The sequence below is a fragment of the Rhea pennata genome, chromosome 7, assembly GCF_028389875.1.
Source record: "Rhea pennata isolate bPtePen1 chromosome 7, bPtePen1.pri, whole genome shotgun sequence".
In the NCBI taxonomy this organism is placed as follows: domain Eukaryota; kingdom Metazoa; phylum Chordata; class Aves; order Rheiformes; family Rheidae; genus Rhea; species Rhea pennata.
In genome coordinates this window covers 24,303,855-24,319,160 of record NC_084669.1, presented here as the reverse complement: position 1 = coordinate 24,319,160, position 15,306 = coordinate 24,303,855, and the positions used below count along the sequence as shown (strand labels likewise).

Below are 15,306 nucleotides of genomic sequence, written 5' to 3'. Positions count from 1 at the left end.
TACAGACAAAAACCCCTTCATCAGTGAGAAGCAGAACAGAACTACAGATGCTGAAAAGAATTCTGAATGAAATCATCAGGCAATCTGACCATACAGTCTGCAGTTACTTAGCATGATTTAGCAATACATTTCTGAGCATATATCATCCAAGAATATCCATTGATGGATATTGGAGAAATAATGAATGGCTAAATAGAGTAGGTCAGACGCTGATGCCCTTCCATGAATTGTGTAGTAGTTTATTCCTCAGCTGCTCCCACTGGCTTCAAATTCTGCTCTGCAGCTGACACTCAGAGCCAAGTGTCAGGAGCGCAAGCTCAGCAAGCATGTCAGTAGGAAAGCTCAGAACAGAACCTCTGACTTGACTCCCTTGCATCCTGAATTGGAAACAAGAAATGGCCTTTTTTTAAGGCTTAAAAGAAACAAAAAAGCCTTTAAGGCCTTTTTCTTTTTTTAAAAAAGCCTGTCTTACGGGCTGTAACGTATCTTCCTTCCCTTATAGTAGTTATATTGTGTTTTAGTTTCACTGGTAAAGAACATTTACATATTTCAATTCTATTTTAAATGAGCCATAGTTATCTGGCTAAAACATGGATGAAGTTGTTACAAAAGGAATGGAATGTGTCACTGATGCAAAGCAAAGGGAACATCAGATTTACTCACTAGATCACATCCATTTTCTTGACTGACAGCCAAATACATGCAGTAAGCATGATGTGATATATGTAACCATACATTAATGGCATTGACTGCAAGATATCCTTCCTCTGCCTGTCAGATTTTCTTGATTAAAATATATCGTGCCTATACCTCAAGTTAAAGAATTAAAAACTAACTATGAGATGTAAAAAATGACATTCTTCTATCCAACCTATACAGGCCGAGGAACATGCACACTCTAGTCTCTTTCAGTCTTGTTTGCTTTTCCATTTTACTCCACTGTATTCACTTCCTTCCCTGTCTCCTATGCTAGAAAACATGAGAAATTCTCGAGAACATGAGAAATGTAAAGCCCAAAGCTCTTTGAGAGTAGTACATGGAGAGAAACCAGACAAGCACAAAAGATTTATCTGCACACAGCTGTTCATGAATAAATCCACAGATACATAGGGGCTGTACATGCAACCTTCTGTAGCTCTAAACTGTGAGGTCAAAAAGTCTGACATAACTGTTCACAGCTTTATTGGCCAAAATATAGAGCACGTGCACATTTCCCCAGCACCAGTTAAGCCTGAGTCCTTTAAGTAGTCCACTATGATAAAGTAATCTTCACTTGAGACAGTGGAACTCCACGGCCCCAGGAGGATTCTCAGAAGCAGCTGGTTTGAAGCTCCTTAATGTTCATGCAGGGATCCTACCATACGGCCTTTAAGAAGACAGAGACGGTTCTCCTACTTTTCAAACCAGATACTGGCCCAAGTGAAGAAGGGAATCTGGATCCTTGATTGCACCTCATGCTCCTTGCAACAAGTTGTATGCCAACAGCATCGGAGAAAGGAACAATCTCTGTGTGTCCCTTCTTCCATGCTCTGCAGTAAAATGCAAAATCTACGACGACTTGGCATCTCTGATGAACCCTAGCCATTAATTTTTCATCTGTTCTGTATGCAAGCACCACACTGATGAGTAAAAGAACCACCCCCTTCCTTACTGTTGAGCTCACTCCTAAACGTCCACCCAGACACTGAAAGTTGCAGATAAAATATTGAAATCTAAACTGTGGGTTAAATATCACCTCCCTGCTCCTGTTTCAGTAAGATACTTCGAAGAAAGCTGGATACATGTGAATAAAAAGTCAGGAGCTACTGTATGACAATTTTTTATTTATCAGTATCAAATTACATAGCAAAGTAATGAATGCAGCTTCAGATCACCTCTTTGAATACTGAAAATACAAACAAAATCCACCATATTGCTTAATTATCCAAAGTAAATTAAAAGTTTAAAAATGTGCGTTTCAGAGATTCCGTTTGGCATATCCTGTCAATATATCCTGCATAAATATTTCTGTACCTCATTTTCACTATGTGTACCTTAATTAAATACAGCCTATAAAAAGCTTACATTAAGGAGACAGGATCTATCCACACGACTGTTTTCATCATCAACTCATGCCTCTGCCCTGAAATCACTGAAAGTACCTATCTGCTAGCTCTCCTGACAGATGAACGTGAATTTACAGTACAGCAGCCAGAACCTGCTCTCACATAGTGCCAGACCAAAGCTGGATTCCACATTGGTGGCAGAACACTTAATACATGTCATCAGCTTTGAATCATGTCCTGAAATTACTGACAAAATAGCTGTTCACTTTCATGGGAGCTGGGCTGGATCTGATGGCCAGACTGTGCACACTGAAACACGTAAGGAAATTCTTGGGATATTCACACCACTCTTAACACTAATGTGACTCCACTGATTTACAAAGAACTATTCCTGGATTACAATATTATGAGACAAAAAAGTCAGGTCTGTTGATTTCACGTGAGTAAGTTGAGTAGGATTTGGCCGTAGCTGGACACAAAATACAGGTTTCAACAGAAGTCTTCTAATGGGGTTAACCAGCAGTGTAATTTGCACGGGAATTCCTTATAAACTGTGTAAATAGAACAATTCTTCCAGGTTGATGAGAGAATAAGCTTCACTTAGCACTGTTTCCCAAAGTTAAGACTTGTGAAACATTATAGTGGTATGAAAAAGAAAATACCATAGAAATATATATTTTGTTTAGGATAAAATGAACAGAAGTACAGAAGCGTTGATGCAGGTAATTGGAAGGGTGAGGAAGGGGAAGGAGGAAAAATTTAGCCAGCGGTCCCATGGCAACATGGGATGTTCTCTTGATCCCTCCGATTCACCAGTATCAGTGGAAGTCGGGCTTCTCTGGGAAAGTGCAACCTGAACGCTTGATAATTACGCTGGCTGCGTAATGTCCAGCTCGGATGCACTCGGTCACTGGCCGGTCGTAGACGAGCTGTGAGAGAAAGCCTATGGAACAAAGCAGGAGAGAGAGAGAAAAAAAATGGTTAATTAGGTTTTTGAGCGTACCAAAGTTTGTCATATGGCAAACCATTGAAATACTGGCCTACCTATATGTACACATGTACCTGACTGTAGTTTAAATTTAGTGCTGGGCTTAAATGACCTTCTGAGTTAAGATGCTGCTGTTGGTGTTTTTACCTGAAGTCTCCATTTGGTAGCTTCAAGTGAATTAAAGATGATCAGGACTGATCTTCATTAATGACCTCAATCTAAATGATTTTACCAGTTATTCCTCTCTTCTTTTCCTCAAATACCCCTTTAAAAACAAAGAAACAGCTTTCTATGTTGAAGAGAGCTCCTTCTGTTCATGCTGGCTACCACGACAGCACCACACAACTGTTAACACAAGCTTTTCTCAAAAGAAGGGAAAGGCACATGACCAATAAATGTTATCTTTATTCAGTTATAGGTGTTCAACAAAAACAACAGCAAAAATCAAGTGAGAAACTTCTATCTGATCAAGAAAGTTGTCCCTGATCACTGGAGTTTTAACCTAAGACTTCAGAAATAGTGGACACCTCTTACCATGCCCAGATATCTAAGTAAACAGCAAACTGTCTGAAGAGCTGAGCACCTCTCAGAATCAGGGAACTTGGAACTGCTTTAGCTATCAAAACCCTCAGCACACATGGCTTACAAAACGAGAAATCACTGGGATTTGAGTGTCTCAAAAATCAGGCTGCTTCTTTAGAAAAATATATGCAGACAGAGCCCCAAAAACGAGATTATTCATAAGTACCTGGAAAAGTTAAGTATGTGTGGGACCTGAAATTTTATAGATTGAGTCCCTCATTTCTGAAACATTTTATCTTGGCAGAAACTATTGTGATCGACAGCGTGCCAGAATTTATGGCAGAGGTGAAATACATCTTTTAAATTTTGAAGAGGTTTTCAAGAGGTGTAAAGTAAACTCAGCATTTTATAATTTAAAAATCCAGTCTGTCATTTTAGAGGTAATATCTTATTCACTTTCATCCTCAGTTTTAATGTGTTTAAGAAGCATCTCACCTCTTCATCCAATCACAGAAGGAAAGACAGACTTCCCCAGGTAGGTCAGAAATCTAGCAAGCTGAAGCATGCTTTTTTAAAGCTTTCATCCACCACTGCAAGTTCCTGCGCCGTGCTCTGACAGCCCTTGGTGTTCACAGTACAAATCTAGTCTTGAAACTACATTTCTCACAGGTGTTACGTAGCTCATAGGTACCAATTTCTGACATAGTACAAATTTTGATTCAAAGATAATGGTCCATTTTGCTATATATACATACTTTTTTTCATAGAGTCCAATACATTTTCTCTGTTCAGCTTGGTTACTATTGGAATAAACACACCACATTTCCTTGTGACACTTTCATTTAACTTGTGTTCCTTTTCTAAATATTTACTTGTGTATGATATATTATAGCACGTTTATAAAATAGGGCAAAAAGATTTTTCTTATGCAATGATATTTGTTGCTTGAAAATTAAAAATCGTATAAAAAATGAAAAATAATGTTACAGATTAACCAAGAGTCATACTGTTGAGCAGAAGAGCCTGTTTTCATGAATTACCAATCTCTTTCTTGGCTTCTCAGTCATGACCAATAGAGAAAAGAAGCCTAGCTGATCTATAAAGTCTTCTCTAAATTACACCAAACGGGTGACGAGTTTGGGGCTAAAGTCAAAACTACTAAATCTATAAATCAAATACTTTACATTGGATTAGGGAGGCAATAGAAAATAGGCGTTCTGGTTGACAGTCAGGAAAAATTTTGGATGTTTCTGACATCAGTACTATTCTAGAGAAACGTGAACCATATATTAGCCGGAATTTCACAGCTATTGACTGACATTAACTGGGAAAAAATGACTACTTAACCGACACATCTTAAACCCATAAACATAAGTGGAGAAGACAGGAGTTTTCAGTATACAAAGATGAGAATGTGAACAGAAAGCAATTGTGCTGTGAATGCTATCACTGATGGCAGTCAGGGGATGACAGACAACCCAGCGAGGGCAGGATGGGCCAGCTGTAATAGCTGGGTAACAGTTGAGAAATTTAAACAGCATGCCTGGCAGAAACCGGACTATTTCTGAATAACGAGATGAAAATGGTCTGCTCTCCATTAAATTAACATGCATTCTTAGAAGAAACTTTCTTGGATACACAGAGAATGTCAATCATTAAATTTCAACTGCCTGGGAGACAAGAGCTTGCCAGTGTGCTTCTGGGTGGTTAAAATTTGAGAGCGAGTTGTAACCGTATGTAAAAGAAGGCTGTTAAGACAGTCCATTTCTGACTCAGTAAGTACAGAAGACGCACTGGGCAGGCCTCCAAAGGCAAACACAAGGCTAAATTTTGTGCAGAGCATGAATTCAGAGAGGAATTTATACAAGAATGAAAAATTGTCCTCTATCTTTATGACCAAGGCATCAAAAATATATGAAAATGAGGAAATCAAAGGAGCAAAGGACCATATGACATGAGGTATTTTTTAATACAAACTAGACTGAGACTGTCACCACCTCCCAAGCTCAAAGTATTTTCAAGCTAGTATGTATCTTTTGTCTTCAGTGAAGCTACTTCTTATTTATTCTGATCTAAGTGAAAGCAGAATCAGGTAAAAAACCATCCTGTTCTAATTGGGGATAGAATCAGAGATCTCTGGGATTTCAGAGTGGTGGAGAAATGACATTAAGTGCAGCTGTCATGTATGAGATATGTAGGATCTGCAGTGGGGAGTTTGCCCTCAAACCATTCTCTTGTCTGTTGAGTTTCTCTTAAAAGCTATGTATTTCATAGATGAAATAGAAATAGCAGTATCTGACATAATATCGCATTGAATGACAATACAAACACACATATCACAAACACAGAGCTACATCACATACTAAGACTAGGCAGTTGGCAAAGCAGACCCCGAGGGAACACCAGAAAGCACTGCTGTTTGAGCAGAGAAACAAAGAGCTCTATCAGGTTGGCTGCTTTAGCCGTAGAATGTTCTTTTTAGTTAATGCAATAAAAAGCAACATGGTCAGTATATAATTCAGTGTTTGCCTCCTCCAGTGTGCAAGATACTGTAATGCAAACACCATTAGTCATACTTTCAAGGCATGAGCTCAGATCTTCTACTTCCAGTTGAAGAAGTTGCTGCCCTATCTGCTTTTCACCATCCTTCTTTTCTGCTTGTGTAAGCTGATGCTCTGTCAAAATGAGCCAGATCAGTTTAAACAGTAAGCTCTTCAACAGTAGATCTTAGCTAACCCACTGAATTTAAACTGAAGAGGGTATGTGAGTACTCAAACAAACATCTCTACCAGCAAGCAGAGCAGCGGAGGGAAGAGTGATAAGCAGCCGAAAGCAGGAATCTCTTTAAGGTGCCATGACTGGAAATGCAAGAGGATAAGTGAACAAAGCTTCAGCCTTACTCCACACCCCTTGTTCAAGCTCATGGATTGAAAGGGCAGGTCTGAACTGTGGCGCTGGATCACGGCTCTGGGCCCTCAGAACTAGATCATCCCAGCACACGCTAGAATATCGCAGCAACAATTTAACTTATGCCAGGGCCTGAGCTAGTCCCCAGCTGTTGCTGGGATGAGCACAGAAAGAGGTACATTTTGGCTATACAAGACAACCTCACTTCAAATATTTTACCAAAACAACTTCATGCAATTTTTCTTTTTTAACCATCTATTTCCCTTTATTCTGTTCCTAGCATTTCTACACTCCTGAGGCTGTGCAAGGTATTACATGGATTATATACCACCCTCTTCATACTAGTAAACAAAGGCAGGGATCAAACTCAAGACATTCCCTATAGTCTGCCTCCTGCCCTAACATCCAAAGCATTAACCGTGTGTGGAGTAACAGAAATGGCAGTTACAGGATGTCTACTATGCCACCTTGCAGTAATTAGCCACATGGCTAAGCTTTCAGAGAAAAATAGGATGCCTTTTCTCCTCCACAGGCAGAGACAGCCAAGTAACCAACTTGCACCTATTCACGATAAGAACTTATTTGGAACTGTGTCCAATTTATCTTACACATTCAGCAGTTTCCTAGAAAGAAAAGACAACTTGGCTTGAAAAGCTCCTTTATACCTTAGAGTGGTACAACACACAAAGAAAATGTATTCACATTCCCAGATGATAGAAGTGATTATGAGACACCAACAGCTATTTTTGGCCCATAATTATTTCTTGCAGAGAACTGCAGGCTCTCTCAACTGCTCAAGAGAGAAAAGTGTCTCTGAAATCACTTTGCTCAAAAAAGAGTGCCTGAAATAATTGAGAGTTAATCTTTATCATCTCCAGTTTCCATACTATACATGCTCAAAGACAATGCTTATAACCACTAGCTCTGCAAACAAAACAGAGGACAGAAAAGTCAAGTTTTCTTCCTTTTTGTGCTCACCACTAAATGAAAAGTTCTGTAAGACAAGTGCTAGGAGTGGTGCTTGAGCCTCAGAATCCAGACCCAAATCAAGGTCCTCACTGAAACCAGCTCCAATCTCCTTGGAGATGTCAATACCACTCTGAAAAGACACAACAACAGTCCACTGACCAACACAAAAGGTGTTGTCTTTACTCAGTTATGTTTAAGAGCTGAGTAGCACTTTAAAATCATTAAAGCAGAAGTGAGTTCATTTTCTTATCGCCAAAAGAGACATTGCAGAGGTAATACTCACTGAACTCAGTGATTTTTTTAAAAGTTTTTATTTCCAGATTATCACTGACAATTCTGAATGAGTGCCTAACGCTAGCGCAGTTGGATAGGAATGTAGGAGTCCAAGAGCTGAGATTTTAAAACAGTTCTGGTCTGCTTCAGTAATGGTTTAACAACACTTAAAAACAGCTCATATTGAAGCCAAATGTTTCATTTCAAATTGTACACTTGACAATTAATTTTAATGACTGTTAATTACTAATGCTGGCTGGAAATCCATTTATAGCCTCCGACACCAGCTCCTCCACTACTCGTCTTTCTGCAGTCTCTCTCACACGTCCAACCTTTATAAAATGCCCAAGGAAAAATTAGTATTTTTTTCCTTCATGCAAGAGTGATGACAGCAGGAAAAAAGCAATTATCACATGCATTAATTATGAGCAATTGTTAACTGACCCCAGGTCAGAGCTTGATAGCCCCTCAAAACATTTTTGCTATGTGGTGTTCACAGACAACTCTCCTCTTCCAGGTGAACCCAGAATCATCTAATATAATCCATGCTAGTCAGGACATCCATCCAGCAAAACTGTCTCAGTCACAGAAAGGATCATGAGCAGCTGAGCTGTTTCCACTGTTTTTGCATTTGAAGTTTTACAGCTTAATTTGTGACACTGAAATGGTGTTATTCCACCATGGAGGACAGTTATAAGCACCTTTTTACACTCCTGTTTGTATGCAGCATTTATCACAGTTGTTTGAATATTCATCTATTTTTACATGATACCACGAGCTTCCCAGGCCAGCAGTGTGACAAGATGCAATTTTTGAGAAGCATTACCCTTGTAATTTAAAATCTTGTAGCTGATACGACTGAGGTTTTGCTGAAGTCTTTCAGTGCTACTGGAGTAGGTTAATGCTGCGGTAGCTCGAGCCTGGTCAGCTGTAATCAGGTGGTTAGCAAAGCTGGTGCCAAGAGCCAACCAGCCAACCTAGATTTTGTAAAAGATGTTGGCATCAGACAATTCTGCAACATAGTCACTGAACGACTGTACGTCAACATGCTGCGGTTTCTCTTTTTTTAATTTTGTGGCAGATGGTGGATATTACAGCCAAGAACTGTGGTAAGCCAGAGGCCCTGCCCATTGCTATCAAACTGCAGGCCGGCTATTCTAAATAGAAACGTTTGATTAAGGATGGGATTTGGCTTCTGTTTTCATGTATTTTGGCATTGTGGTCTGACACATTACACTTATAGTATTTAATAAAAATTAAATATATGCACTACTTTCTTCTTTCAACCTCCACACACCTCAGCTTTTTCTCTCAAAATACAGTTTGAGAATTATTCCACATATGCACATTTATGCTATTAACTGCAAAGGTATGTATAAGCAAGTGCCTTTCCCTCTCTTTTTAAATAAGATGGCTCTGTGCTTTTACAGAACTGTAGTGCGAGAAAAAAGGTTACCAACCCCTTCAGAAAAACAGTCATTTAAGATGTATATCTAACAAGTGGCAACCTTGAAATCTCACTCTCACCGAAAAGAACATTAAAAAAGCCATCCTGACTATACCACTGGAGGAAAGTTTTAATAAAAACTAATTAAACTACAAAAATCCCCAGTGGTTAACTGATTTTAGGGGCTAAATTTCTGGCAATTCTAATTATCCTCTTGTGGCTTCACTTAGTGTTTCACAACCATGACAGATGACAATGAAAAACTGCAGTTAAATTCATCCTTCCTGACACCATGCTAAGCACTAGCTTCTCCCTCTCCAAGTAAAATCAATACCATGTTTGAGTAAACACGTTTACAGCTTTATTAGGATGTCTTGCTTGTTCTGTAACAGCTACTTGAAGCTGTGGTAACAAATCGACTCAACTCAGTTAAACCTAGAGAGCCGAGTAAGAGGCTCATCGATAAGGTTGTTACAAAAATAAACTGCAGGAGATCAGAAAGCTGGAACAAACAGCCTAGTAAATGTCAATATTTTTACTTCCAGAGAATGACAAAACCATGAGATCACAAATAAAAGGTTTGGGAAGTCTATTTTTACTCTATTTATAAAATGGTCACATGCTAAATGGGGGATGCATTTCACTGTCTATGTACAATCCTCTAACACAAACTTCTTATTTTCTAATCACCAGCATGAATGATAGAACAGGCCTGTTTTCAAGAGGAGCAGCTAGTATTATTATTGCTGTCTCTACCCTTGTTTTCTTTGTATTTATGGACATATTTTGAATGCATTGAATCTGTTTAGGATCACTCAAATGAGTGTATGCTTTCCTCAGTCTGAGTTCATACAGTCATTTATGGACACACAAATAATACAACTTTGCATTTACTAGATGGCTGTGAATAAGTGAAAGGAGTGTTTTTATATCACTTTAGCAGCCATTTCCTGGGATGGAGAAGTGTTGAATGCACAAAGCAAAAAAGAACCCAACTCTAATGCCATAAAGCATTATATGTGGAAAAAATTAACAGAAGACGCCTGTGAAAGTGAAACAATAAAAGAAAGAAATAAAACTCCTCTACATCCTCGTCATTCCATTAGAAATCAGTTACTCAAGGCTGAATACTCTTATTGCATTGCTTATATGCTTACCACTGCTTGTATCTGCTTGGCCAGCTCAGGGAGGGTGGCAGAATAAGGTGTAATCACACTTCCCAGGTCCTGCCTAGATGCTTGGGCCCATTAGGGACTCTCTCTAAAGAAAATGAGCAGTTTTGTTTCATCAATGTCTTTGGTCGAGTAGAAATGGTGGTTGTAGTTCTACAGCACTTTGGTACTGAAGGCTGTGCAATGGATGGAGAAAACTTGTATCGTCATTTGAAGTCTTTTGAGAATGATGGCAGTTTTCCCACTGACTCTGACATGTCAGTCTATGCCCTGACTGAGGGCTCTCCACTCTTTAAGGAGGAACAGCTCAAAGCTGGAGGAGAAGCTTAAGTGCTTTACACAGTGACCCCCTCCACCTTACTCATCCTCAGTGGACTCCACTTACAGTCTGTGTTGCTTATCATCTATGTAAAACCTCCCTAGTGCATCTGACTGTCCATGAAAAGAATTGTTTCAATTTATAATATGATCCAAGAAAGATGCGATGAAGGAAACTGGTAACAAAGCTGTAACTTTTGATGGTTTGGTCTAGTTGAAGGCCTGTAGATAGCGGTATCCCCCAGGGATCACTACCAGGTCCAATATTGTTCAGCCTCTTCATCAATGAACTGTATAGTGGGAGAGAGTGCACCCTCAGCAAGTTTGCTGATGATACCAAACTGGGAGGAGTGGCTGATACACCAGAGGGCTGTGCTGCCATTCACAAAGACCTGGACAGGCTGGAGAGATGAACTTCATTCAGCCATAGTGGAACTTCGTGAAGTTCTACACAGGGAAGTGCAACGTCCTTCACCTCGGAAGATAACCCCACACACTAGTATAGGCTCGGGGCTGACCTGCTAGAAAGCAGCTCTGCAGAGAAGGACCTGGGGGTCCTGGCGGACTGCAGGCTGACCGTGAACCAGCAATATGCCCTTGTGGCCAAGATGGTTGCATTAAGAAGAGTATTGCAGGTCGAGGGAGGTGATCCTCCCCCTCCACTCAGCCCTTGTTGAGGCCTTGTGAGGCCACATCTGGAGTACTGTGTCCAGTTCTGGTCTCCACAGTACAAGAGAGACACGGAGCTACTGGAGAAGTCCACCATAGGGCTACAAAGATGACTGAGGTCTGGAGCATCTCCCCTATTAGGAAAGGCTGCGAGAGCTGGGCCTGGTCTGTTCAGCCTGGAAAAGAGAAGACTGAGAGGGGATCTTACTAATGTCGACAAATATCTTAAGGGAAGGTGTCGAGAGGATGGAGCCAGACTCTTTTCAGTGGTGCCCAGTGACAGGACAAGAGGCAACAGGTACAAACTGAAACACAAGAAGTTCTCTCTGAACGTAAGGAAAAGCTTTACTGTTAGGGTAGCACAGCACTGGAATAGGTTACCCAGAGAGGTTGTGGAGTCTCCTTCCTTGGAGATACTTGAAAGTCACCTGGACAAAATCCTTGAAAATGTGCTCTAGGTGAACCTGCTTGAGCAGGAGGCTTGCATTAGATGATCTCCAGAAGTCCCTTCCAACCTCAACCTTTTTGTGATTCTGTGGTCATACCTTTCATTTTTATTTCCAAATGATTAACTTTGGGAAATTCCCTTTTGGATCAGAATTAGCTGGCTTTGTCTTGTCTTGTCTCAACACCCAAGATCAGAGGAAAAAAATTGATAAAATTTTTTTTCAGTCTCCAGGCTTACAAGAAATAATCAGGGAACATGCCAAATCAAAACACAAGTATATTCACTGTAACCATCTTCTCCAACTTTCTGAAAAAGTACCTTGCAGGCTGATACCCCTCTCTTTTTTTTTCCTAGAAACTTTCCTAGAAGTGTTTCTGGAAAGTTAAAATTCCCTTTAGCTATTCTTGAGGTAGTAGAATGAAACTCAGGAAATTTTCTAAGTCTCAGAACAGATCCCTAGTATTTACATTAAACAGTGCAGATAAATCTTCTTTCTACACCTACGGGTTGGGTTAAGAGGGAGAGAATTTTACATTGAAATAATGAAACTCTAAGCTTAACAAAATGGAATCTTATGTGCTACTCTTTACTTGGTTCTTAACATTGAGAGCATGATGCTTCTGTCACATATTTAAGGACACTAAATGCAAAAAAGGCTACATGAATGTAACTTTATGGCGGAGATTCACATGCACAAAAGCTAGGAAACTGGAAGCTGTGTTTGCCAGAGCAACCATTACTCAGCAAGGTTTTATTTGCAGGTGTACTTCCACACCGTCAAGCCGGCAGCAGGCAACGAGAATCAAAAAGCAGCAACCAGTACAGTGGGAATGACTTGGTAGCTAGAGACCCAATGAACTTCTTGACTTCAGTGGACTGAAATAGTCTACCACAGCATTATATTTATAAAGCTCCTATACGATAGAGTGACTTTTAATATCTTTTTCCTCTCTAAGTGTCCGTTACAGTCCTGAATTGATACTACAGAAGAAAAGCCTAATCATTTACTGATCACCAATAACAGTAATGTCCTTCTACGTACAGTAGATCAATGTCAAACAAACCTACAAGTATTGCTACTATCAATTGCTTTCATTGGGGATTTTTTTTAAACATTTCCATATTCCCATTTCATGTATGGGAGGGAAGTGAACAAGCTATGTGAGAAGTTACCATACTACTATATAATAGAGGAAGTTGTGAGCAAGTTACTGTAGTGCTAGCTACTACCACAGTCTTGAGAAATATCTTTATGATTATTGTGAAAATCTCCATAGTGTCACACCAAGTCACATCAGACATGAAACAGATAACATATTTCTGTGTATTTTTACATTTCATTGTGTGTTGTTGTATTTGCTGCAAATACAGTTTAATCTGACACATCGTTTCTTAGGGGACTATATCCTGCCCTGATTCCCAGGGGAATTTTCTTGATGATCCAATCTGACTACTGCCTCTGTCTCTACTCAGAATATATTAAAATAACACAAAAATATTATCAACAGTCTGAGAGCAAGGTAATAACAACTCATTAAAGTCATTTCTAACCTTCCACATGAACATTTTCTTTATCATTACATGATTTTCTAACACTTGCCACATTAACATAAAATGAAACGTTATGAGGATAGGGATAGTAGGCATGACAAAATATTTTAAGCAGTGATGATTTGCTTTGAGGCATTAAGTCAATTTGTAATTGTCCCATAGCTATAACAGTAGAAATTGGAACTTTATAATTGGTTTTGAAAATCTGTTTTTAACACAGTAGGTTTATTTTTAAAATGTACACAACCTATTCAACATTTGTTTCTCACAAAGCCTGACCAGAACATCACTGAATTTATAGTGAGATAAGTTACACCTTTTAAGACCTCATTTTGAAAAATATTAATCTTCTTGCCACGTACTGAGCCTCCCTTAATACTGCCGTTGTCACTGACAAGAAAAGAGACACACCAATTGGAAGGATCAGGTCCTGCTTCGATCTAATTAGGAACTTCTGAGGTTTTTTAATTCCATGCACTGATCTTTTATATGGATATGTATATTTTTACATTTTATTTTTAAAATGACAGATCTTGTCTTGCACTTAATTCAACTATGTATTTTTCTGGTTGCCTTTATCCTGTACAGGTGAAAATATGAATCAGCATCTTTAAGCTGTACTTTGATAAAAAATAAACATGCAATAAAATCATTAAGATGAACATTTAGAACTCAGAAGGAAGGTAACAATCGAAAAAAAAATAAAACAGATTGGATCTCAATGAAATTACACTAGAACACCTGTTTCCGGCTCTGTGAATCATATCAACACAGAAGACCATATTATTTCCAAAGAATTAACTTTTAATGAAAATTCGTAGTAAAATATGAAATAGGGATTTAAACAAGAAACAGAAATATAGAGCATTTTTCCTCAGTGATATCTTTCTGTGTTTACGTTTAAGGAGTTACAATCCAAATGATGGCAGATTTCGAAATTGTGCCAATGCTAATGTTGAAATCACTAGTGACTGGCAACTATATTGATCAGAATAATGATGTACCTCTAGCTAAGACTGAGAAAAATCAGCTAGGAACATATAACCTGGTAATTTTCTGGTGTATAGAAGGTCAGCTACAGAGATAACATTGCTATCTAATAGCCTAGTTTTATATGTGATACTTATCTCTGAGAGTTAAGAATGGCATGAAAACACAGGGGTGGTAAGTCATGAACATGCTGACAAGTTATCCCCTAGCAAGCAAAGATTGATGCCCTATCTGCAGCTCAGCTATTATACTTGTGTTTGCAGCTTATACAGCAGAAGAATTAAAGATGGGCAAAATGGGTTGTCACTCAAAACACTGATGACATTAAGAAGGTATTTTTATTTCAAAACTTCGTATCTCATCAGCCATGATTTCAGTAACAACAGGATTGCTCAGAGGCAATTAGCCGCCCATGTTGTATAAATGAAGACTATGAGAGTGCTGATCTCTGTTATAACATTTATCTTCACTTCAAAGAAAAGACAGAACAATTCAAAGTAGTATCCCCTTGTCTCTTCACTCACAAAGATAAATTTTATAGCAGAAATAAGCCACAGTAAGTTACCTATCCATATGTATTTAATTGATATCACCAAACAAAAAATATCGCTCACTGTCAGCTGGCAAATCAAGTCGCATCTCAGGGCTCTGGTATTATCAGAGGGCAGTATTTCACAGCAGTGACATTTTAACCAATGTACTTCTCTCTATCAAATGTGATTAAGAATTGGTGACAATTTCCCAAGGTATCGTAAACAAGTATAAAAATCCCATACAAACTAAAGACCACTGTAAGTGGATTAAATAGCTTCTGATATCACACTCCTGCTGTTCAATAAAGAACTATTCCTAGTCCCTTGAAATCTGATTTGAAGAAATACTTTGGGGGCTGCAAGTATTGGAGGAAGGGCAGCTCTTACAAGAGACATTCAAATAGAGATGAAAATAAAACAAAGAGAAGGAATATTCCATTTCCCTGCAGTATTTTTTGTGAAAACAGTTCCTTT

General features: G+C 39.0%; 1 protein-coding gene across 2 annotated transcripts in view; it reads right to left on the bottom strand.

Moving 5' to 3' along the window:
• Nucleotides 1-1,803: 1,803 nt before the first annotated feature.
• ADK (adenosine kinase) overlaps nucleotides 1,804-15,306 on the bottom strand; it is a 302,860-nt gene continuing 289,357 nt past the window's right edge. For both annotated transcript variants that reach the window (XM_062580837.1, XM_062580838.1), the window contains exon 11: nucleotides 1,804-2,988. In XM_062580837.1, the coding sequence (XP_062436821.1) occupies nucleotides 2,864-2,988 (125 nt within the window). In that variant the 3' untranslated portion in view covers nucleotides 1,804-2,863. The remainder of the gene's footprint in view (nucleotides 2,989-15,306) is intronic.